Source organism: Anas acuta, chromosome 5 (genome assembly GCF_963932015.1).
Source record: "Anas acuta chromosome 5, bAnaAcu1.1, whole genome shotgun sequence".
NCBI lineage: Eukaryota > Metazoa > Chordata > Aves > Anseriformes > Anatidae > Anas > Anas acuta.
Window position 1 is genome coordinate 40,608,958 of NC_088983.1, and position 24,395 is coordinate 40,633,352.

The window sequence follows — 24,395 nt, forward strand, 5'->3', positions numbered from 1 at the left end:
AACCCGAGTCATTCTATGATTCTTATTTTGGAAAACATGACAGCACCACTGCAAAAGACCAATAAGGCTGAATGAAATACACTCCCTAGGTATGAATAACAGGGTAAATCCTGACACCATGAATCTGTGTGATGCTCCTGAACACAGATGCCAGTGGTGCTACACCAGTTCACTGTCTTGGATCTGATCTAACAATGCAGTGGTGTAGGGATATGAAAAACTAGAAACAGACTTGTAGGCCCTTGCACACTGTTTGGGGGCAGCGAGGAGTGAGGGTAAAAGAAATCCAGCTCTGTCTGGTGGGGTAAAAGAAATCCAGCTCTGTCTGGTGAACATTCATGACAGAGCTCTTGCAAACTGAATGCCAGGTATAAAAAAAATTTCTGTGCCTGAGTAACTAAACAATGAAGGGAAGAGATGTGCAGCTTGTAAAGTGGGGATGGGAGGACTGTAAACTGCACACTAAAGACTCGCTATAACAAGAGGTAATGTATTTTCCCCCTAAATAGACTCTACAGTGTTAGTTTTCCAGGCTCCCAGATACCTCACCTGGGACATGTTTAAAACTCCCCACTGTTCAAGTCTGAGAGACTTCATCTTTTTATCTGTCTTTAGTTAGGTACTTACTCAAGTAAAGCTAATACTATCTCCAGTCAAGGAACATGAAACTGCTTTGCATAGCATTAATGCACAGGATTGTTTTGAGTTAAGTACAGTGTGGATTAGGTAGATGGGAGACAAAGCCCAGTCTGTGACACCGTTGTGGATTCCTATGACACATCTGCTTGTCAAGCCAGAAAATGTTGCTGTTTCCTATGGCTGTGGGTTGCTGGAGCACAACCATCTTTTAAAACTCTTGACCTCTTTGGTTGCCTACTGCAAACCTTGTATGAAGGTTAGGGTGAAAGAAAAGCACAGGAAACCTTGGCTGCACTGGAGCCTCCAACTCTGAAGCTGCAATCAGTAAAGCTGAGTATTGGGTCAGCAATGACAGGATTGTGAAGATTATTAAACCAACTGCAATAATTGAGAGCCTGGAACTGCATGGCAAATGTAAAGATTTAGTTAAGACAGTGTTTCTAACCAGAAATGGATAGTGGAATGGATTCCCATAATTTTTCTCAGCATCTCCGTTGTTGGAGGCTCTTTAAGAACAGGTTAGACATTTAAACTGATCTGTATAGCCAGTCTTGCCTCAGGAAGGATGGATCTGTGTCTTGAGATTCAACTGTACCTAGACTGTATTTTCAAGATAGGTAGCCAGACCATTTTTCTTCTAAACATATCTATTCATTTATATGTAATACAATGCCAAACACATAGAAAAGGAGGCTGGTTAAACTCATTTTTATTTATTTCCATTCATTATGGAGTTATCATGCTGAGGCAGAACACAAAATGGGGAGTGTGATGTGAATGCTTGTTATGGAAAAGCAAAAAAAAAATAATAAAAAATTAGAAAACTACAAAGGGAAATACTGGATTTTTTTGTGTGGACTGTTTCTACACCATTTTTGTTTTCTGGTAATATACCATGCACCCCCAAAGTGCTTTTAGAAATGTTCATAACACTTCTGAAGTACTTCCATGCAGCTTTACACAGGAGACAGCCCAAAAACAACAGTTCCAGCTCTGAAACCTGCTGGCTCTGCACAGGGTCTAGATCAGGCTTTTCAAGGTGCAGCTCTTGTCTGTGCAATGCCCTGTCAACATCACTGTCACTTGTCAGATTGCAGAAATGTCTCTGTACTCTCCTCAACACTTAAACATGGAATACCATTCCATAAGATATGGATAAGTGTACTGTTGTTGCCTTTTACTGAAGATCTCTACCAAAACACCTATAAAAAAGCAAACAAATAAAATGAGACTTTTGAAAGAGAGGGTAGCTTATTTTTATTAGTAGCAATAATAATTACATACAGTAATATATAGTAGTATACATAGTAGTATATTTATAAAGAAATCAATAAATATTTATAAATATATAAAAATAAAACAATTATATTACTTTGTCTTCTCTCCTTAAGACAAGAGCCTAGGGAGACTTTGCATGTGTTTGTACAGCATGTTGTACTTAGGAAGCATTGATCCAGGTATGAATCTCATTGATATGTAACATCTCCTTTCTACAACCATAATACATCATGCATTTATGTCTTCATGCTACAGCTGTATACTTTAGAAGCCTGAATTTGCATGGTTTGTGATCTTGACTTGCTACTTGTTAAATTTTAAAAATACTTCTAAAAATAATTATTTAATAACATTATTGTTTGGAACAGTTCTGTAATTGTTTGATTGTTTTACACGTCTGCTTTTTGATGAATGCTTGTGCCATGCAAACAGTGGTTGCTGTATGAATTTATTGTTCTGTACTAATACTTCTCTGTGTTCCTATTGTTTAAGTTAGGAAAGTTCTTAGAGGTAAACATTACTGTAAATCTGCCTGTTCATAGACAGACTGTCCATAGACTGGACATCAAGTTAAATCATTGTGTCATTACTCATGTTTAAAAAAAAAGTTTCTGCCAGGTATTAGGTGGATTCACTTTCTAGCAAAACTTAACTTTATCACTAACATGCCTCAGTGCCCTTTGTGCTATTGCTGGTTGAGGCTACAGCAAAAAGTATTTACACAATATAGGGGAGAAACTCTGCCTCATAATGAGAATAACCTTAGCCAAGGATATTTCTCTGAGAATTAATAACTATCTGGGGTTAATGGTCACTGGCTTCACCTTAGGCCCTCAATTAATCCCTGAACCACAATTGTTATTACCTAATTGACTTAGTTTCATTTCATTTTGACATCTCAAAGTGATCTTCCTAAAATCACAGTGACAGAGTAACATGGTCTCTGTAGATGTGCACTGACATGGTTTCAATATTGTTACTTTGCCTCCATACACTTGCATTGACATTTCATTTTGTTTTGACATCGCGATGCCACATCTGTGGATCTGTGCAGATGACATGTAGTTGTTCAGGTTAGGTGAAAGCCAGGAGTGAGGGGAGGAAGTCCAGGGGAGACTAATGTCTTAGAGGACATGATGTCAGCTAAAAGCCGCTAAACAGAACTACTGCCACTATTGTGAAAAATTCTTATCATTGTAAACGTGATTTTTATGTTTGCAGAGGGAAGAAAGTCAGATAAAATTTCACATGAAATCTTCCTGTTTTTTCTTTAATAATAAGTCTTCACTTAAGTCAGCTTAGAAAATGTAGCCTGAAAAACCAGGTAATGCATTTAACAATAGGTTATTCAATATTACAATTTTGCATTTATTTTAGGCTGCAAATGAATTATGTAGATCTTGTGTGTTCCAATAACATAATATTAGCACAGCTAGCTGAGTACTGTAAGATGGAATCTAAATCAAGAAAAATCTTTATAAAAATAGGACATCAAAATGAAGTCTCTTTATTATGTGGAAGAGTTTTCACAAAGTCTTTTGAAGCTCTTTGATCCAGCTTTGAAATAATTTTAGTAGATTACTATTGTACGAGAAACGTAATTTATAGTAGCTGACCTAAGCTGCTCTTTGTATAACAGCCACATATGAAACAATAGCAGGAAAGTGAAAAACACAAGGGGGACTAAAACTGTTCTGTTTATTATTTAGCTCATAATTACATCTTCCTTATTTAATCTTTTGAATCCTGGCATGTTCTTAATAATACAGGTTCAAATAATATTTACTATACACAGGAGAGTTAGTTTTGAGTAACGCATTTAGACTATCCAAACTTTGTGTAACTTGTGACCTTTCCCTAACCTAAGCGAAGTCTATTTTATACAGATCGTCCTAGATAGACGGTTTCTCTATAAATGGTGAAGTTGCTGCCAAGCTCCCATTGTTAGCTAGCTCATTTTTCAACAGGCACACTCGAAGTTCCTATCACACAACTGTAAAGAGCAAGCCCTTGAGGTTTCTTCTTTTGTCAAAGTAATAAAATGGTTATTTCTGAATAACCTGCAAATCCACAACAAATAGCCCTTTGTGACTTAGAATTGGGGTTTTGTAGGCAGCCTGCTATTTTATTCCATAACATTAAATTAATACTTGAGCAGCATTGGTCTTAACATAGTTACAACATCATTCCCCAAATAACAAAAGCATGTTTCTTACAACTGATCCTCAATCACTATTCACCATCTAACTGAGAAGATCCCTTTAGAAGCTATGTAAGTAATGAGACCACTTAAGCTTGAGTAAAAGGAAGAATAGAGTTCAGTTCTGTGCACTTTTTTTGTTGACCCTTGCAGAGATGTAAACAGGAACAACCTATAGGATGTATGAGCTTTTGCCAGATGAACTGTGGTTCAAAAATGGGGAGCTAGCCATCTTCTCCCTTTAGAGCTAAGGAAATTTTGTCACAGGAGGGAAGCCAAACCTTTGACTTCCATAGACCTTCTCAGAGAAGCACTGCTCAAGCTTGGCAGGTGCTTGCAGAAAGCCAGTCTCAACAGTCAAATTCCTAACACAGGCCCTGCATGTCCTAGTACAGAGGCACTACCTACTGTCCTTTGTACAACTCTGTGCTAGATAGGAACAATTAAGCTGCATTAGAGCGCTGCTGTCAACATTCCCAGCCTGTGGAAATGACCTGAAATGATAGTTCAGACCAAGAGAATGCAGAACAGCATCACATGTGTCTGTGTTACACCACGGGGATATGCAAGGAAATGTGAGGGCAGTATCAAAATCCACCGCCTAAGAGTAAAAGCAAAATTCCTTGAGATGGTGGGTCAGCTCTAACACACGTGGAACTGAAAACAGCACTCCTCAGATACACTAGCAGAAATGGAAGCAGGCAGTAGAAAACATAGGATAGATTTTTTTCAAAGGGGGAACAAGGGTAAATGATACTGAGTAAATAAATGAGAAATAGTTCAACAAGATGGAAAATCAAAAGGGCAGGAAGTAAAGGCAAATGGAAAGGGCTGTGAATAGTCTTCTCTAGTAGCTTGGATGGTAGAGAGAACCCAGAAGGTGGTGGAGAAATCTGAAAGCGAACACCAGAAAAGAATGAGATTTTTGAATAAGCAAGTACAACAAAATAGGATAAAAAGTATTTATGAACTATCTATACTATTATAATTATAAAAAGTAGTGAGGTAAGCACAGGAAGACACTTAGTCCTTTTTTTTTTTTTTCATCTTTAGATCAGAAGTTTTGTTCAGCTCTGAGCTGGCTTTAGAGAAAGATTGTTCAATTCATGCTAATAATGAGCTCCCAGAATACAGGAATGCTAAAAATGTTTTCTTAGTTTGGACTGTTGTACACTAGAGTGTGCCCTGCAACAATTGTTGTTACTCTTACACAACGAAGTTTTACTTCCATGTTCAACACAATTGCACCAATTTCTAAAGCTTCTAACAGGCCTTATTATGGTGTTTCTAAGAGCAGATGCTTGGCAAGTCTATATATGCCAGTAAGAACATCATTCAGTTTTATGCACACTTCTGCTTTCTGGCTTGGCATAATTCATTAGCACACTCTACAGATTACTCCATAAAACTGGATATGACTTTAATGTTAGGGTTCTAATGGCTACAGCATTGCTTAAAACAAACAAACAAACAAACAACAACACAAAAAAACACAAGCAAACAGTCTCTCCTCTTTAATACGTAAGTTAATGTTTACATCTGATAAACAAAAAATACACAAAGGAGGCAAGATACAAGTTGGAATAACAATGTAGTTCTAATTTTTATGATGTTCCATTTTCAGCATTTAAAGTACTGACACAGCATAATTTTTGTGGTGGCAAAGCTTGCTTGATTACACTTAATTAAATTAGCACAGTATGTACATTTTTGTGGCTTATTTCAACTTCATTCTAATACCAAGATTCTTAAAGGGGGCAATATACATAAAGATGAGGTCAAAACTTTGATTAAAAACAGCTGTATTGCTTTCCAACCTGTTATGTCACAGCATTAGGTAGAGGAATAAATAAACAAATACAAGCCTAACCTGATTTATCTGTGTATCCCCACATAAATTTGTTTAATGTAAAAACAAATAAAGCAAAGCTTTGATGGAGGTTGAGCAGAATTTTCAACATCTGTGCAGATAAATTTAATTTATTCAAAAAGAAAAAACAGCATTAGTGCATCATGTAAAAGCTGATTTAAATGATTTCATACAACAGAAAGCATATGCACTAGCTAAAACAAATTCAGTTTGCCCTTAAAACCTATTTCACTTAGACAACCATTACTTCTGAATTTTCTCCTACAATAACACTCAGTTATTACTTTTTTTTTTTTTGATTTTACACATGCCACTAACCTAATCTACAGTTAAAAGTCCTAGGGGCAGCAACACCCTAACTGCAGCTTCTGTGTAGCATCAAGCAGGTACACTTCACAGATTGTTTCTGTGCATCTTTATGTGCAGATCCATAAAGCCGGTCAGTTAAAATAAGCTAAGTACAGTACCTTAAATAAGTGAACATAAATGAGTTGCAGGTGTTTGATTTTTTTTTTTAATAAATCTTTTCACTAGAACACATTCAAAACCAAGCAAATAATCTCAACATGCCAATTGCTCACTGTAGAGGGGCTAAACTAGCTCGTCTCTCAGCAAGGAAAAGAGCACTTGAAAGATTAAAGATATTTTTTTTCCAGATAATGAAAGATTTGTCAAAGTGATAAACTTCTGTTTAAAGCTTACTAGAAAGTATTAAAGCGAGAACTAAAAATTCAAAATAAAAATACTACGCATTCATTTGAAAAAAAAAAAAATCCTTTCTTTAAACCAAAGGTGAGACTGCAGAAAGTGTGCATGTGATTTCTGAAATCATACAGATGCACAAAGTATCACCAACTGAAAGATGATGAATATGCACAGTAATGTTTTAAAGACCTTTTCCTTAGGGAAGAGGTTGCTAACTTGTGCTTTAAGGGTACTGTTAATATACCTCTAATTCCACAATGGAATCTGTACCTCTGCTGAACTGCTCTTGAAATCTGGACGTGGCGAACATACAGACAAACTCTTGCTGACTTTTGAAAATATTTTGTCCTTTCCTGAATGTCTGTTAGCAAAGAAAGGAGTAATGAAAACAGCTGCTGGACTTGACACTATTTATTAAGAGATCTCTAACTCAGAGAGCAAAACTGAGTCTGAATATTGCTCCCTGAGTGGTGCCGAGTATAGAAAGAAGATGAGACTGAACCCCTCAAAATTTCAAGGGGGGCTAACGGCCACTTCAGTGTACTTCCAGTCATGGTGGTTGAGAAAAATAACTATCTTACAAGAATACATGCGTACTCGGGAAACTTTAGCCCACTTGCATACTTTATCTGTCCCATAAGAAGCACTGTTTTATTTTTTTTCTACTCCACTTCTTGAACACCAGCAAGATAATCTTCTTCAAAAGTAACCCACATGGAGAGCCCCTGCATATTGTTCTTCTAGACTTCAATATACCAGAAAATTGCATGTTACAGTACCTGCAGGGGTTAAGACAGATTCATTACTTAAGAGAACAACTCCTAGGTATGGATTCTTGGGCGGGGAGAGAGAAAAGGGAAGACAAAACACAAGTTATTTTGGCATCATTAAGCTTTTTATAAAAAAAAACCATGAATATGTACTGCAGTGTTCACAGGCTCATATGCATAAAATGAATCCTTGCTTTTCACTTCCACTCCCTAAGAATCCCTTAGCTCTAGTTATTTTTTTTAATAGTTAGCTTGGGATTCATTTTTTTAAAGCAATAAGACAGCAAGGAAACACACACTAATTATTCTCTCAAAATCTGGCTTTTTACTGTAAGAGCCAGAAGTTACATGATCCTGTCCCAACAGTTGGGCTTTATGAGCTATGCACTGTATTGTTTTAAGCCCCTGAATAACAGCCTTTACCAGTTTTCCACCCTGGTGTAGGTGTTCCAGCCAGATCACTAACACTGAATAAACTTGTGAGTGAAACCATGAAGTCCCTTATTTTTAAAGGTGACTCTGAAACAGGAATGAGATCTAAAAGTTGTACCTTTCATCCTCTGCACTGTTTTCTTTGTTTAGAATGCTTGAAGAAGCCATCCGGAAGGAAGAAAGATTATGAGTATCTAGGAACTCTCTGTTTGACAGAGACAGAAATGCTGATAATGAGTGGGTTGTGTCTGTCTTTTTTGGCTGATCACAACAGAGGTCTGAAGCAAAACAGAAACTCTTGATATGTTTGTGTAAAGAGGCAGTAGCATAAGCACGGGCAGCAGGAGTTCAGCTGAAGTTCAGGGCAGATGCTGCTATTAGTTTACACTGCAGGAAAGTAAAATTGCTTCCGGATTTACCTCTTCCTCCCACCATCAGCGTTGAGCCATGCTGTGTCGCAGAGTCACAATGTCAGTAGGAAAGCAGTCTTTTAGCAGGATACCACGTTCACGATGGCAGTCCAGCTCTTCAATAAATCCATACCAGTAGATCACTAATCCAGGGCCAAATCTATCAAGAAAAAAGGAAAATGAATCTATGTGGTTGTGCCAGGTGGAGTGTAATTTCCCACCTCTGCAATTCCAACACAAGTAAATCTTCTGTTAATTTCACTACCAAATTTGAGAGTGTATTTGACCTCCATTTAATTTGCAAATTTTAATCAGTGTGGAATTGATATATATCATTAATGCCACATTCCATTAATAAAAATCCTAGTTAGAGACTCAAGCAACCTACATTAGTCTTTTTTTTTCTTTTTTTTTTTTCTTTGAATAGCCTGCCCATAACAGTAAAAACAGACCAGTGTCTTAAATAACATTTAGTAACTTTGACACATACAGAAGTTTCTCTCGCCATGCACTACACATACAGAAGTTTCTCTCGCCATGCACTCAGCTTTTTCAGAGTTGGACATGTAGGCATTAGAAATAAAGAGGTTGATGCAAGTCCCAGTTCATGGAAATTGCAGTACCACAAAAATCAGCAATGAATCCTTGAAATATAACTTCTATGATGAATTGCTGTTCAAGTAATTATTAGTGTAAAGCAGAATTTGTAAAGAAACAGAAAGTTTCTGCTGTAACGTCTCTGAAATGTGCCCGAGGAATTCCTCAGATATTACTAGCTCTGACTGATCCCCACTAGGCAATCTCAGGAAGTAGCCCTGTGGACTATTTTACCCATCAGGAAGTTCAGACCTTCAGGCTGGGTTCATAAAGAAGTAATCACTATCAATCACTGTGTACTGCGATATGTTTTGCACATCAGTTTCACGTTTTTCCTACTGAGAGCACTTAATTAAAGGGCAGCATTACTTTTGGTGTAGTGTTGCAGGAATTTTACAGTGAAATCATAAATTATGAATGTTGGGTTAGTAAAAGGATGTCTAAAAACAGAACTGCTTTCTGTAGTCTAGCATTACAGCAGTCTGTACAACATTAGGCCAAAAAGCTTTTTCTTTCCTTGATTTATTATATGCTGTAGTGAACTTGCCAAAAACAACAGTGCAGGATGAGCTGTTAGATACCGTCTGTACAAGAAAAAGTTCAATAGAATGTCATGTAATGGTTTATATGCAGAGCTGTGCTGAGTACTCAACCAATATGGTAGCCAGTTTTTGTTAATGTTTAATTATAATAAAAATGCACTGGGGGGATGCACAGTAACCTAAATGTCTACTCGACAGACAATGCAAGCACTCAAAACTGTGGACAGTGCCAGACTGGCTTCATTAGGGTGGTTTCTTTCCAACAATGGAGGAAAAACTCTATTTGATGTGCTCATGTAATAGAACAGGCATCAAAGGAGGAAGAAACCCCTGTGGCTTCCTCCTGCCGTTTCAATTAGATATGGTAGTCTTTTACCCAAAACTGCTGCATAGTGTTGTAACATTTTGGTTTATGGCTACTGCTCTCCAACTTAGAAGAGGCTGCAATTTAGTGGCTGAGTAAATTACCCCTCCGCATAGCTGAGGCTGCCTTGGCAAAAGGGATTTCTGAAACTGAAAGATGCCATTTGAAAGTAGAAAGGTTAAAATGGTGACACATCCAGATACACTAACTAGCATATTCCAACATGTTTAGTATGGAAGCAAGCACAGACTAAAAAATGGCTCCTAAGTTTTCTCTGGCCGGCCAACAACTGCCTCTAAGGACCTGTCTCCATTCCCACTTCTTGAGGTTCATGTGGACAGTGCAGCAACAAGGAGCTAGGGGGGATGTACTTATGTATTAACCAATGTTATTTTAAAAGCAGTAATCTCCACATGTTACAGATCCTTAAGTTTCTATTGCACTATTTCATGCAGGGCAGAATCAATGAAAAATACATGAGTACTTGCTCAGTAGTGTGTTTACCTGGTAAAAAACTTGATGCTAATGAGCAGCTGCTCAGCCCTAGTTTTAAGGGGCTCATTTTGCTCCGCGAGGCAGCCTGAATCCCTTAGCCACCATAAAATGCATGGAGCACCGTGCTTAGGTTATTTGTTACATATTTGAACTTACAATCTCTAATAAAATTAACATTTTAAGACTCCTTAAAAAGGTTATGCCTTTCTGTCTTATCATCACTACTCATAAAATCAGACTTTTAGGAATATCGTTTGCTTAAAAAAAAGTTCAGAAATGCCAGATTTGATGATAAATTATATATTCAGGCACACTGCATGCTGCTAATTGCAGGAGCAACTACATCTTTAGCATGAATGCATAGATCAGTCCTGCTTTTCACTGTGTTAGTATTTGCCCTGTGCTGCCTGTAGCACTTTTTCACTGTATTGTATCATTCCTTCTATTATACCTTTATATCACCAGGAGCATATGTACGATCACATAAAAAACATGCCATACTTTTGTTTAAAAACACTTAAGTGGAGTACTTAAGACCGAAATTAACTTGTTGGCACATTAAGTATTTGCCACTGAGGATCAGGAACTCCTGCTGCTAAGTGCTAATTTCTCTCTCATTAACGCCCAGAGTTGGCAAATCACAAACAATGCCACTGGTTAATTACTGCTGCCTTAATTTGAAAAGACACTCAACCTTTTTGTGTAAGGGGATGAGGTAGGGAAGTGTAACCTATAAGTAAGAACTACCCTTTTCAATTTGACTCCTTCCAAAGTGCCTATATGCCATCACGATGAACAAATTTCAGTGCTGAAAACTGTAAAGATGAAAATAATATTTCTGCATTAGTCTTAACATGTAAAAAACTGGTGACTTTGGTTTACAGGAGAATAAACTAAAATGACGGAATGCTTACTTTGTTTTGCTATGGAAAGGGGACTCATTTAGTAGCAACGAGGAGAAAAAAGCCTTTGAACATACCAAATGATTCTAACGCTGTAGTGATACTGTATGCGATACAGGCCAGGTTGTCTCATTTCATGAGGAAGACATGCTGTTTGAAGGAGGTTTAAGTTTAAAATGAAAAAGCAAGCTTATAATGTATGTAACTGGCTGTGGATTTCGCTCTTGCTCAGACAAATTGTAAACCCCCTAACTAGGTGTTTAACTCCCCCCTCCCCCTCCTTTCCGAAGTCTTTAGTTCTTATCATGAAAAACTTAGAGGCACAGGTTATAAAAACCTGTAGTTCTACCTATTCCAGGGAAACTATTGCTTTTTGAACTACATGGCCTTTTCTTTTAGCTGAAGTGAGATCAAGGTAATTAAGGTTTTAATTCCATGTTTTGCGCAGTAAAAATAGAAACAAACAAACAATAAATACAGATGCCGTCTTCCTTTGGAATATAATAAACAGAGCAAGTAAAACTTGTCTACACTAGTTGCATTACTTTACTTAAAAATCAATTATTGTAGGTAGCATTACAAAAATCCTGTTTCAGTCATTGTCTAGTTTTGACATGAGAAGTTGTGAGTACAAGGCAACCAAGGCACTCTAGCAGCACTTCATTGCAAGGTCAGAGTGCCAGAAGTGCCAAAAGGGAGGCAGACAGACTTATGACCCCATGGCATAGCAAGAAGAAAGACAAATCACAAAGGCTCATGGATTAGTTTAGGCTACCAAGGAACTGCAGCCTAATTTAGGCTTGATACAGAAGATTAAACTTAGTCTAAGGGTAGCAGACAGTGTCTCTCGAAGAATAAACTGAAGGATTTAAGTTAGATGCTGGAGATAGTAAAATATAGCTTGAATATAGTTACATGCTCAGTACTTTAGCTAGAACTTATGTCTGATCATGTTACTCTAAATAAGTTAGCCTTGCACTAATTCAGGAGTGTTCAGAGAATCTTTTGTACTGGTTTAATTACACTGATTTTGAAAGAGACCCATAGCTAAAGGAGTATAGATTTGTACATCGATAAACCTGGGATGCTGTCCTTTGTTCCTGGGAAGGAGTTTTACAGAGAGATGATGAACAGCCAGGAAGGTAAAAGTCAGCTAACCTGAATGTGCTCCTAACACACCTAAGTGTGTTTGGAGCACAAAGAGCCAAACGGTTGTTGTTCTTAAAATAAATAAATAAATAATAATAAATCATATCTTCATATAAGAAAAAAAAAAAAAAAGTAAAAAGTGAATCTGGCTTTAACTTGCCCTCCAGTTGAACCAGTTTTGTACTAGAAAAGAAAAAATGACTTTTATTTATTTATTGAAGCGGCCTAGTAGGCTCACACATATTCTACTTCACTTTAAGAGAAACTACTTTCTAGTAATGTCTTTTCTTCTGGAATGTCTGTGTGGGGTCTACTAGCTTCTAAGGCTTTGCCTAGACATGTGGCTGTTGGGAGTTGATTTTTTCACCATCAAAAAGCCTTGCATGTGGTTTTATGAAAAATGCATTTTCAACACACTGCTCGATACTGAGCAGAAACGTAAAACATCTTGCAGTTGTTTCTAAATAAATGTTCACTTTATTTATTCTTACTCTATTTGTTATAAATGGGTTATATGCATCTCAGAACAATGTAAATAATTCTAATTCCAAGAGACTCTCTTAATGAAATGCTGGCATGTGAATTATTATTTCTAATATACATGCATCTAAGCAAATATTTTAACAAACTCAGCAAAGTACTTGTTAAATGAAAGCATAGCAGTCTACCTGGCTGGTGATTTTAATTATGAAGGTCACATCTGAATGTACCTTTGAAGGACTGTATTCTGGTCTCTCACTTGTTAATGTCAAATCACTGTCAGTGCCAGCTGGAAATCTGGCTTTGTTACTTTATTTTATTTTTAAAATATCAAGCAGATTAGGGCATTCTAACTTGCACTATGGAAATTACAATGATTTGGAAATAAATTATTACATTCTAAATCAATTTAATACAGTTCTTGAGAATCACAGTTGTGAGTAAAGTGGTTTTACTACTAGTATTAATAAACCCCATAGGTATAAACATAAAAATCTACAATATCGTTTACTTTTTAAGGGGTCAAGCTTTATTTTGGGTACTTGTAGAAGTCTTATTTATGTCAGTGGAGGGAACTGGCTATTGGCAGAGTGAGGCTGGTAAGCAACAACTGCAGACCACATTTTCAAGTAAGGTCAATTGGCATCAGTCAGCCAACTTCCTTATGTCTAGACCAGTTTACTACTGCTGATGACACAGTGTTATATATCTTGGCAAATGTTTAATAGCCACTGCTCAGAAACTGACTTTGATTAGCAAGAAATTTTCCATTTTAACAGCTACAGCAAGCCTAGTTCAGATTAATTTGTAACAAGCTATTTCTACTATTGTTCATTTATATAGAGGCTTAAATCAATTTAAGGTACTTGTGCATAAAGGAAGTGCATCCTTAAAAACTCTGAATGCAATTTAAAGATAACTTTTTTTATTACCCCTTTCACTTTTTAAATCCTCCACATTTCAGTTTTGTTTGTGAACCAGTGGCACACTCTATGACTTAAATAAAACATGCCTTCAAGGTATCACACAGATACTTACTTCTGACTTCACCACATCCGGTCGAAACAAAGAAAAAAATTCCAATGCTTAGTAAAATCAAATAACTGAAAGATATTTTTTGCTTAAAAAATCTGGTCCTTAACTTGTAACCTCAGAAGGCAACAACATTTTTGTTCCCAAACTCCCTTAAGCTACTTGATATTGTCTACCTGTAGCAGTAGCTGTACAAAAACATATTTAGCTGGTGAACATATCTCAAGAAAAAGTTTAGCAAGTTCCCATCACATACTTTCAAAAATAATAGGAAACTTGTACATGGCCCTAGCAAGCAATGTATCAAGTGCCACACAGAGAAGTTAGCAGCGTGTTATTTCTCAAGGATCCAGGCATCCAGTTTATGCTGCTTCAGGTAAAATTAAGCAAGTAAAACCTAATCTGCTTTAAGATTTGATGTTATGACAGTGGTTGGGTGAAATCTTATTTTTACTGAAGACAAGAAAAAATTTTAAGTCTGTTAATATTCTGTGAAACCTCAACTCCCAAGTAGGTTTTGACTCAAAAATGGATTTTTTTTTGTGGGCTGAGAAAGGTAAGCATTTCCTTGAATGCCAGGTATTGATGTGATACTCAGTTGATGTGGAATGCTGCAGTTGTCAGGTGAAAAAAGATAGACAGAAACTAGTATCAGGACTCTGTCTCTGTAGTCACACCTCTTTTGGATACAATTAAATTTTAATGAGCTTTTTTTATACCAGCTTACTCTGGTTTACACTAGTCTTTCTCTCTTCAGTGAGGCTGTTAAAGCATCAATCAAAGAGCAGCAGTTCATCAGGCTTATAATATGATTTAATTGCTCTTGGCATTTGGAGAAATAAAAACAAATCAAGTGATATTTATATGGAGATAAGAGACCATTTAAAATATTTTAGAATTTTGCATAGCACAACTTTTAAATGTGTATTAATAGAATGCACCAAAAACTGTGCAAGGCACTGTCATTAAAATATTATAAATACAATATAACTTTTAGCTACATAATACATTTTTAATAAACAAACTGTCGAAACACATTATCCACTTACACTTATTCATTCAGATCTGAGTACTGTTCTCCAGGCAAATAAAGGATTTTTATAATCCTCAATGACAAGTTAGGGTTTTTTTTAAATATAGTTCTCATGGAAATTAACTTTAAAAAGCTATGATTAAATAACATTAAGGTTACACTGATTTACAAGGATCAAGGCTTTCTAAGTGAAGAGCTTAAGGCAGCTCTTCATTAAGCCTTGACGGAACTTTGAATTTTTCAATTTTTGTTGGTTTATGTCCTAACTTCTTTGAAACATAATATTTTGTTGTTTAGTAGTCTTTGAGATGCGCATTTCTCTAAGTGGCTGTGTGTACTTAAGGTAGAACATCTTTTTCAGTCTCAGCATCTTTGAAATGGGTTAGATGCACACCAGTCAGTAAGGTTTTGTGATGTAAAGAGAGACTGTAAGGTACTCCTTATGCCTGTGTTGCAGGATTAGGCTGTTGTAGTGAAAATTACCATGATATTCGTATCAGTGCTTTGGAAAGAAATTGTTAATCCTTGTAGTGCTTGACTGTTTGATGGAAATTATGGTCACAGTTGTCTCTAGCATTAATGGAGATCACTTGGGCGTGCATTTTGGAAAACAATGCATTTTAGCTGTCTGAGAAGTTAGTTCCAGTATCTATCTTAAAAGAAGTTAGAGATAATAGAGAGTATGCCAGCTACCTTACTGGTAATTTGGAGATAGATAGGTCCAAATTTCCCTGGAATATAAGGATTTTGTATTGCTTACGGCACCCTGGATGATGGGCAAAGGAGTAAGCAAAAGAATCTCAACCAAAAAAAAATCTCAGTCTGAAATGCACAATAGGAAAAAAGTTTTTTACATTTTCTTCAGAAATTTGATAAATTCCCTTCTGATGGTGAGAGTCTGATATTCTATACCAACTAACTGTTCCCTCTAACTACTTGTTTTACTCAAGCAGCAATACCTTTCCATCCTACAACATGCTATGCTACAACATGCTTAACTTCTAGTTAAGTGGTGCTACTTCTATATACCAGTTTCAACATTGCAAAATTATTGCTATCCTTTGAAAGGGTGTGAAGAAAAAGATCTTCCATATATTGTCTTTGTAAGCATCACTTTCTGAGTAAACCCAGGCAAGAAATGGTGCTTTCTGAGGTACTTGCTTGTTACTGTTTCTCTGTGAAAACCTTATCCCTATTAGTTCCCTCTACAGAGACTGCTGATGTGAGGCTGCTATTGTTTGACTCTACATCTTTTAAGCTTTAGGTTGAGAGGAGTTACTGAGGTTATTTGAAACGTTTTGTTAAACTCAGAGCAGTCCTCTCAAAGGAATGCTTGGCTGCAAACTACCTCTTATCCTGGGTGACAGAAAACATGAGAAAAGCTTTTGAGTAGAGTTAGATTGAGGTCCAGGCAGCCATAAGTGCTGGTCAACTCATGTTGCCATTAGGTGATTAATAGTTGTTTATTTTTAGGGCTGGAAGTAACAGGCCATCCGAAGGCCAGTGCAAGATGATATCTGAATAATCTGTGAGTGCCTCCTAGTTTGCAGAAATCCTTTCTTTCTGTGCAGCTGTTTATCTGGTGACAGTGCTTGCCAGAGCGATAGGATATGCCAAAAGTGCATTTAAGAGGGGATGCAGGACTGCTCTCACAGAAATTTATTTTTGTTTAATAAGTACTGTAAAATGGAACCATGCTAATTGGAAAAGTTGTTCAGCAAATTTTGATCGCAAAAATGTTGATAAATAAATGCACTGTATACCTGTATTTACCATTTGCTCAGTATAAATCTTGGAACCAGCATTAAAGATACCTCAACATTTTGAATGAATTATTAGACAATTCTTTATCTCAGAATTCTTATACACAAATATACAATAAAACAAACGATGTAACAGATGAATTAACAAATGGAGGACAACTCATCTGCGCTTCCAACTTCCCAGATCAGAGAATTAGTCCAAGACTGGATAGTAAATCACACTGAGTATCTTCAGACAATGCTGCTTAGCAGTTTAACTGCCAAACACATCATTGTATGTAATTGACAGGCAGAAATATTTTATGTGTGATGCTGTACTTAAATTTACTGTCTCTGGAAGTGTAAGTCACCTATCTGTATTAAGCAGGGAACAGATGAAGAACAAAATGCTACATTTGCTACCCGTTGTTGTGGCACCTCATCTCCAGCCAGAAGGAAAGCAAACACCTCCGCCGATGTGGAAAATAAAAATACTCTTTGCCTCCTTTGGAATCTGCTAGCAAATTTTAGTTGTGCCTGGCACTGACGCTCTTTGTTATGAATATATCAGTTCTAATGCCCTGGGCCCTTCTGAGTTAATACGTTAAAACCAGTGTCTGTACAACCCAAGTTGGCCCTGCCTCATTTCACATTTAAAAATAACTTAATTTTTAGTTATTTGGAAAACATGCATCCTGAGATACGTAAATCTTTTGTAGCAACTTGTCACCTGCAAAATATCCAGTCTCTCTTTCTTTCAAAAAAAAAAATATCCAGAGACTTCAGGACACCATCAAGGCTTTTTGTAGAATTATTACATTTGTTATTAACTCAAACTGGTGCATAACTGTTGGATTATTTCCCACCTTTTCCAAAAGGAGCAGCTTTTTGCCTTCTTTTTCACTTAACATATATACGTACATATACATGCATACACACAGACTTTTTATGTATCTATCAGCCAATCACAGCTCTACTGTGAAACCTTATCACCTTCTGAAAAAAAATCACAATGCTATTTAGATTTATTTACAAGTTATTTATTCTTACTTAGTATATACCAACCCTAGAAACAAATTAATTTTAACTTTGCTTACTACACACTGAACCTTTTTGGCTCACCATTAAAATAAGAAATACTGCTCACAGGAAAACTATACAGACATACAGTGCCTTATAAGGGAGACTAGAAGAAGGAAGATTCAGAGGAAAATACTATCACTTGTTCAGGTTTAGAAGCAATAGCAGATTTGTCAAGATAACAGTGACATATTACTACCAATGTCTGATGAGAATTGAGCCAGAAGTCTGCAACATGATAAAATGAGTATGAACATGAGTGTGAACACCTTCCCTCATATAATTATAAGAATGCATTGAAAATAGTGGAAAAGAAGTTGGACTCTGTATTCCCATGTTTTATTTATCTTTGCCATGCAATTGCTAGATTGATCTTGTGTCAAGTCACTTACTCCATATATGGCATTTGTGTGTTAGCTCTTCCCAAAGATGGTGTGAATGTTTTTGTCCCAATAGCCACAAGGTCATTGTGTTAAATATGGGAAAATCCTTTCAGACAAGTTCAAAACAAACTCAGAGTGACTACATTCCCTCCCCATGCCCCCCCCCCGGAAAGGTCAGGATAATGTACACACCTGTGCTGTTCAATTGGATGACACCATAAAAACCACAGTATTGAAAATGGAGTCTAATGTCATCAGTGGGTAAGTTATAAATAAAACTCATGCAAAATGTTGCAATATTAACTTTATGTATAATACAAGGATTTGTCTTGGTTATTGCTGGTTTAGGTGTCTGGTAACCATCACTGTTAAATATTTTTAACATTTTAATAAAGCACGCAAAAAATCCATTAAGCACTGAAAACTTCTAGTTTTCAATAATCTTTTCACTGTAACTATTTTTCTTACCCTTTTTTACTTTACAGGAAGTGTATTTTATAAGGGAAAAATTGTTGGTTGGCAGTCTTTTAAGGGCATCAAAGATTGCACTAGCATTCCCTTTAAATGAAATAAATAGAAAAAGTATGAATGATTGAGTCCTGTTCAGTCCTGCTCCTCCTGCTCTCCCTCTTAAGACAAAAGCAAAACTAATAAAAAAGCAACAACAAGAAGAAAAATAATGAAATACAGTTTTTCCCTCCCAAGTAAACTAAGATTGCAAGTAAGCAGCTTGAAACATCAAGAACAACCGAACATCAACCAGTGTTGATGTTCGGTTCATTCACTCTGAGCCATGGCTAATTTTCAGCACACCAGTTACCTTTTTTTTTTTTTTTTTTAAATTTTATGTTCTTACATTGCTGAAAAGCTCAGAGCAAGTATATTAAATGATTAGTATCTGTTGTGGTTAGATGCCTTTCCCTCCCCTTTATCAGCCAAAAATTTTGAGCAATTCTTTTGTTCCGTGTTTACTTCTTAAACTGCTTATTTTCTGTTCTCTCTGTGCATGTGATTGTGATGCCAAAACATTCAAAACATAATGGAGGATAGAGGTTAAAAATGGTTCCTAAGTTCCGTGGTTGCTGTTTTCTTGCAGTACCCTCCTGAGAAAGCTGTCTTTCACACACATCCATTTGTCATGAACAGCCACAAAGCAGCGTTAGGGAGAGGTGCTGACATAAGGCTTCCAGCTGGTCCAACCTGAGCACACTGTGTATGCTGAAAATTGGAATGACACCTCTTCCTTGAACTGAGTAATGGAAGCCCAATATAGGCCATGAAAGACACTTAAGATATTTTTCCTGTCTGTCCCCTCAGTTTATAGTGGTCTTGCAAAAGAGGGAGTTTCCGTCTGGTTAAGCTAGCTGTAGTTTTAACCTAAAAATAAATAAATAAATAAATAAATAAAAAGAAAATTAGAAAAATAAATAAGCAGGGAGAATAAATAAAGGGAGAACAACTGGATCATCTAATTAAATTAGACAGTCAGTGAGCATTTAGGCACTTTCAACTGCACGTTTCCTTCTACTTCTAGGATCTCTCCATACCAAACCCTGACTTCTACTAGAGGTCTGAAAAATCTCTTAGTGTGCCTTTGAGGCACGATGCTTTTTATAAATTGGTACTTTTACACTTGAGATAACTTTTGTACAAAGTTTTAAATAAGTGAATTGACTTAGAGGTAGGCCTGTGCACAACAGACCAGTACACCTTAGGTAGATACTACATATTCCTATAAGCCAATACAACACACTCAGCAAGCCTGGCATCGCCTTCCTGAAAAATCAGATGAATCTACAGTGGGATTTGGAGCTTCTCAGCACCAAGTCTGTGCTACTTGAAATTTCTCTAATGACAAAGCTCTCTCCATTAGGCTACTAGATGCACGCTAACCAATTATCACTTGAAATGATGTGGTAATATTACTATTATGGTACTATTACAGTTACAAAACACAGCTACTCAGTCAAAAAAAACAAAAACCAAAAAACAAACAGCTGCCCCTATTACTCCTTCATCCCCCATAAAAGCACCACTAGGAAGCATCTGACAGCACGATGTACAAATGGACACAGACATACACATTCTTTTCCTCAAGCCTCTCTTTCCTTTCCTGGTTGAGGAAAATTTGGGCTCCTCACACAGGTACTATATTTTTGCCAAGGGTAAATAGGACTTCCACTTAGAGACCTGTGTATATCTCTCCCTCTCCACAACTGCTAAATCCACATTAACATTTTTAAAAGCTATTTCTAAAGCCATACCAATAGATTAAGCATTATTTTTAGTGAAGTTCAAAGAGAAGAGCGAGTAGAGCTTTGCCTGTCCTACCTGATTTCACTATGGCAACTGCAGAATAATGGTAACTCAGGAGATGAAGACAGCTATAATTCCAGTTGAACCAGCAAAAATAAGAATTAAAAAAATCATATTTAATTTCTTGATTACCGATAGGCACTTTGAAACCATTCTTTAATTAAAAAGTCAGACCACAAATGAAATGATAGAAATGGTATAGAACAGTACAAAACAGCTTCTATTTGCTTAAGTCATGTTTCCACTTTAATGTACTTATTTGCTCTCATTTGCTTAATGCTGCCAGTATTTAGTACTGTGCAAATTTATGGAAATCTGACTTTAAAGAGCTTTGTGGTACTGAGTGATTTTTTTTCTTTTAATATATACGTACACTGAAGTGACTTGACTTTCTGGAATAAATGAAATAACTGAGTGGATCGTAACACTTTCTTGTGCTGTACTGTGAGGTAACATAGGTAACGTATAAAACAAGCCGATTGGTTTTACCTCAATTTACTTTGCACAAGAGTCTGTCCTTGCCTATAAATAAGGATGGATAATACCTGATAGATTTGCAAACTTTTTTGAGGGCATTTAAGGACAATTGTGCATTTGCACAGTACCTTTGCTTACACACTGCAGGAGTTGTGAGATTACATAATATTTACGTTAGAGGAAGACAAACCGTATTTCACTTTTTAGAAAACCAAACCAAACCAAAGTGGATACCATATTTGGATTGTTACTGTGTAAATACATAATAAACAAAACTTAATAAAACAGCAGATGTGGTGACAGTAGAGGAAAACGTTTGACTTGCTGCTCTCAATATGTCTGGCAGCCGTGACCAATCACAGGACGTTTGTTGTTTTAAATAGGAAAGATCCAGAAACCAAAGCAAACATTTTTAGCCAGTGTTCACATTATCTACATTTTTTTACCAGTGGTAATTCTGTAATAATTCTGACTTTTGTACGTGATCTGCACTATAACAGTAACATGCTAGAAATACTGCTGCAGTACTTTTCAAACCTACAGATATACAGACCACAATAAAGAAATGATATTTCCCTTTGCATTCCTGCAGGAAGAAGGAATCAATCTGTGTAACAGTTGATCAGTAGTAATGCAAAGTGATGCAGCTATGGAAAAATAATCCTATGAAGTGCTGGGAGAGATATTTTCAGTAAAATTCTAGAAGCATTGCATCTGCTTAAAGACTTGCTTAGCACTCATCTGGAATCTGCAGTCAGGGAAAAGAAAGATGACCCGTAACTGCCAGATACAGAGCATGGCTACTGCAATGTCCAGGGAAACAAACAGTTTGTCACAGGAAAGGCAACGTGAATTCAGCCTTTGCAGAGAAGTGGTGTAATTATTCTCTACCAGCACATCCAGGGGGTCAATGCTCTGGGTCTAGAACAACCTCTGAGGTAGGGCAGTGGGACTTAAATGCTTCAAATGCTTTAAAAACCAATCTCAGTATGTTTAAGAAATGGATTACAAGACATGGTGTTTATGATAGCCGGGGCCTAGATCATGAGAAAATCTTACACACTCCTAAACGTAGTACATGAATGTAATAAACAAAGTATTTTCCCAAGCAACTATAAATGGTATCACCACTGCTGATAAAATTAAACACAGACCAAAATATTTTCTCCGTACCTGAGGAACAAAGATGAATGCCTGTATAAAATGATACTCATTTATAAAATGGGATACCAGAAAGGCTTTCAACATGTAGGAGGAGTTTTAAAAAACATAGGAGTAAAAGAAATCTCCTATTCAAATGAGCAGTATGAACCTGAACCTTTGTTTAGTTGCTCTGAAATCCCAGCCCACAAACATTGCTTAATAATTTAGTCTTCATAAATAATAATGCACTGATTTTTATCGAAGGTAACATCTTGAACTTGCAAAGGTTCTCTAGACTTGTTAGATAAATGCATAAAGACAAACAAAATTTTTAAATTGAAGAAATAAATACTTTTCTAATTTCTCTCTTTGCTTTTACAACACATACGTAACCTAACTCAAGCACTTCTGTTTCAGTGTTACCCAGGTTACTCTTGTCTAATCCTCAGACCTAGAGCAAAGTGACCAAGTATACGTAGAAAGAAATGTAAACAACCACCAAAGCTTAGAAATCTCAGTAATAGCTACTTCACTGTCCCCTGTGCTAGTGTTCAAGGAAGCAGTGTTTTATTATCTGTAAGTAATACCCATACCACTCACACACACTGCTGCTTTTTCAAAGCCATTTCTGGATTCCTCTTACGGTTCTGGTGCTGATGTACACAGCTCATGAAAGGTTCCTGGGACCATGTGGACACCTCTTGCCCTGACCTGTCTGCAGAACTGTACTCCACATGGATACAGCCATTCACAAAGCACGAAGCAAATCTATAGATAAGTGATGGCATCAAATTCTCAGTGGATAAATTTTACCTGTAGAACAAGCTCCTGCCAGGGGTAAGTGTGACAGGCGGCCTGCCTGCTTACTGAATATGATGCAAGACCTGCCACATACAACAAACCTGCCCACAGTAAAAATGGCTGAATAGGGATGAACACTTTGGCGTACAAATAGAGCTTTATTTAACAGTAAAACTGAACAAAGCAATAGCAACTGAATCAAATGTGACAGCAAAAAAAAAAACAAACCCACGTTTTATTACACTTTAAACACTTTATTACAGTTCTTAAGTTTGTGTTTGTATAGCTAGTGAATTTATGCTTCAGCATGTCTAAAATTGAATTACAGACACATGTAGTGGTGATTTTCTTTACAGTCAGCTACCAACTGGATGAGTAAAAAAGAGAGGAACTATTCCAGAAAACAAACAGCATACACTCAACTCCTTAGTCTTCCCTGTCCACTCATTTACACAACACAAATGTTTATTGGAAGGATGAGCTCTAAAGCTTCAGAATTCAAACTCTGAAGAAAGAACCACCTCCATCTACTTCTGCCTACTGCTTCTAACAAGGGTGCTTTTCATATAACATATTTTGGGGACATTTGAACAAAAAATAATACAAGAAACAGGACAGATGAAAAAAATAGAGATTATGTGATCAGAGTGGAATTAATCTTTGTGAAGAAAAAAATCTAAAAACATATGTGAAGTCAAAGTGTGGTATGAGATATCTAGACATTTACAAATCCCAAAAGTGAAAAGTAGACGATTAAGCCACAGTTCTCATTCAGTATTAACTGGCACTTACTAACAAACTTGCAACGAAGGCTGTCAATAAAGAAACAGATGATAAATGATGACACATAATTTTTGGGCCATTTAAAAAAATACAAATGGTCTAAAATAAGTTATATAGGGAACAAGCAATCACCTTGTCTTAGTTTATGTATAGGGCTAAGTGGAATATTATCTATCCTTAGAATGTTTCCAGAAACCAAGAGAAACAAATTCAACAATTTTAGTGTCTTATCAGATAAATGAATTTACATACAAAGCTTTTAATCTACAATAAATATTTTAGTTCACTTTTAACATTACAATAACTTTGAAAACTGTTTTCCTTTTGCAAATTGTAATGCTTCCAGATGAATCAAAACATTCAGTAATTACAGTGTTAGACTAACTCATAGGTTAGTGGAATAGGTACTTTTAACTGTTTGCATATTTTGGCCATTCTAGGTGAATTAAAAATGCATGATTTTAAGATAGTGCCAGAAAGGTAATCCTGGCAGTTTAGCTTGTCCAATGTCTAAAAAGAAAAACAGTCCATGAATTATAAAATTGAATGTAAATTTTAAAAATATTAATTGGAACTATTAAGCAAACTTGACTATTTTGAGATAATTCTCACTTATTACTATATGCTAAAAAGGTCATCTTTAAGCATTTTTTTTAAACTTACTCGAAGAGTAGTTATTACAATGCTACCTTTCGAATAAGCAAAGGGTAAATATTTGGCTCTCAAGAATAGTCTTATGGGAAATGTGTATTGTGTTTACTGTTATATGATG

At 36.4% G+C, this 24,395-nt stretch overlaps 1 protein-coding gene across 7 annotated transcripts in view; it reads right to left on the minus strand.

Moving 5' to 3' along the window:
* Positions 1-1,449: 1,449 nt before the first annotated feature.
* The window catches only part of CDIN1 (CDAN1 interacting nuclease 1), a 129,093-nt gene continuing 106,147 nt past the window's right edge, over positions 1,450-24,395 (minus strand). For 2 of the 7 annotated variants that reach the window (XM_068684348.1, XM_068684343.1), the window contains 2 exons: positions 8,314-8,464; positions 5,617-7,471 (listed from right to left, as the gene is read on the minus strand). In XM_068684348.1, coding sequence (XP_068540449.1) covers positions 8,329-8,464 — 136 coding nt within the window. In that variant the 3' untranslated portion in view covers positions 5,617-7,471; positions 8,314-8,328. Of the gene's footprint in view, positions 1,842-1,874; positions 5,011-5,616; positions 8,465-20,372; positions 20,488-24,395 lie in introns of those variants that run through there. The other 5 variants (XM_068684346.1, XM_068684345.1, XR_011097184.1 and 2 more) reach the window with 5 other exon arrangements.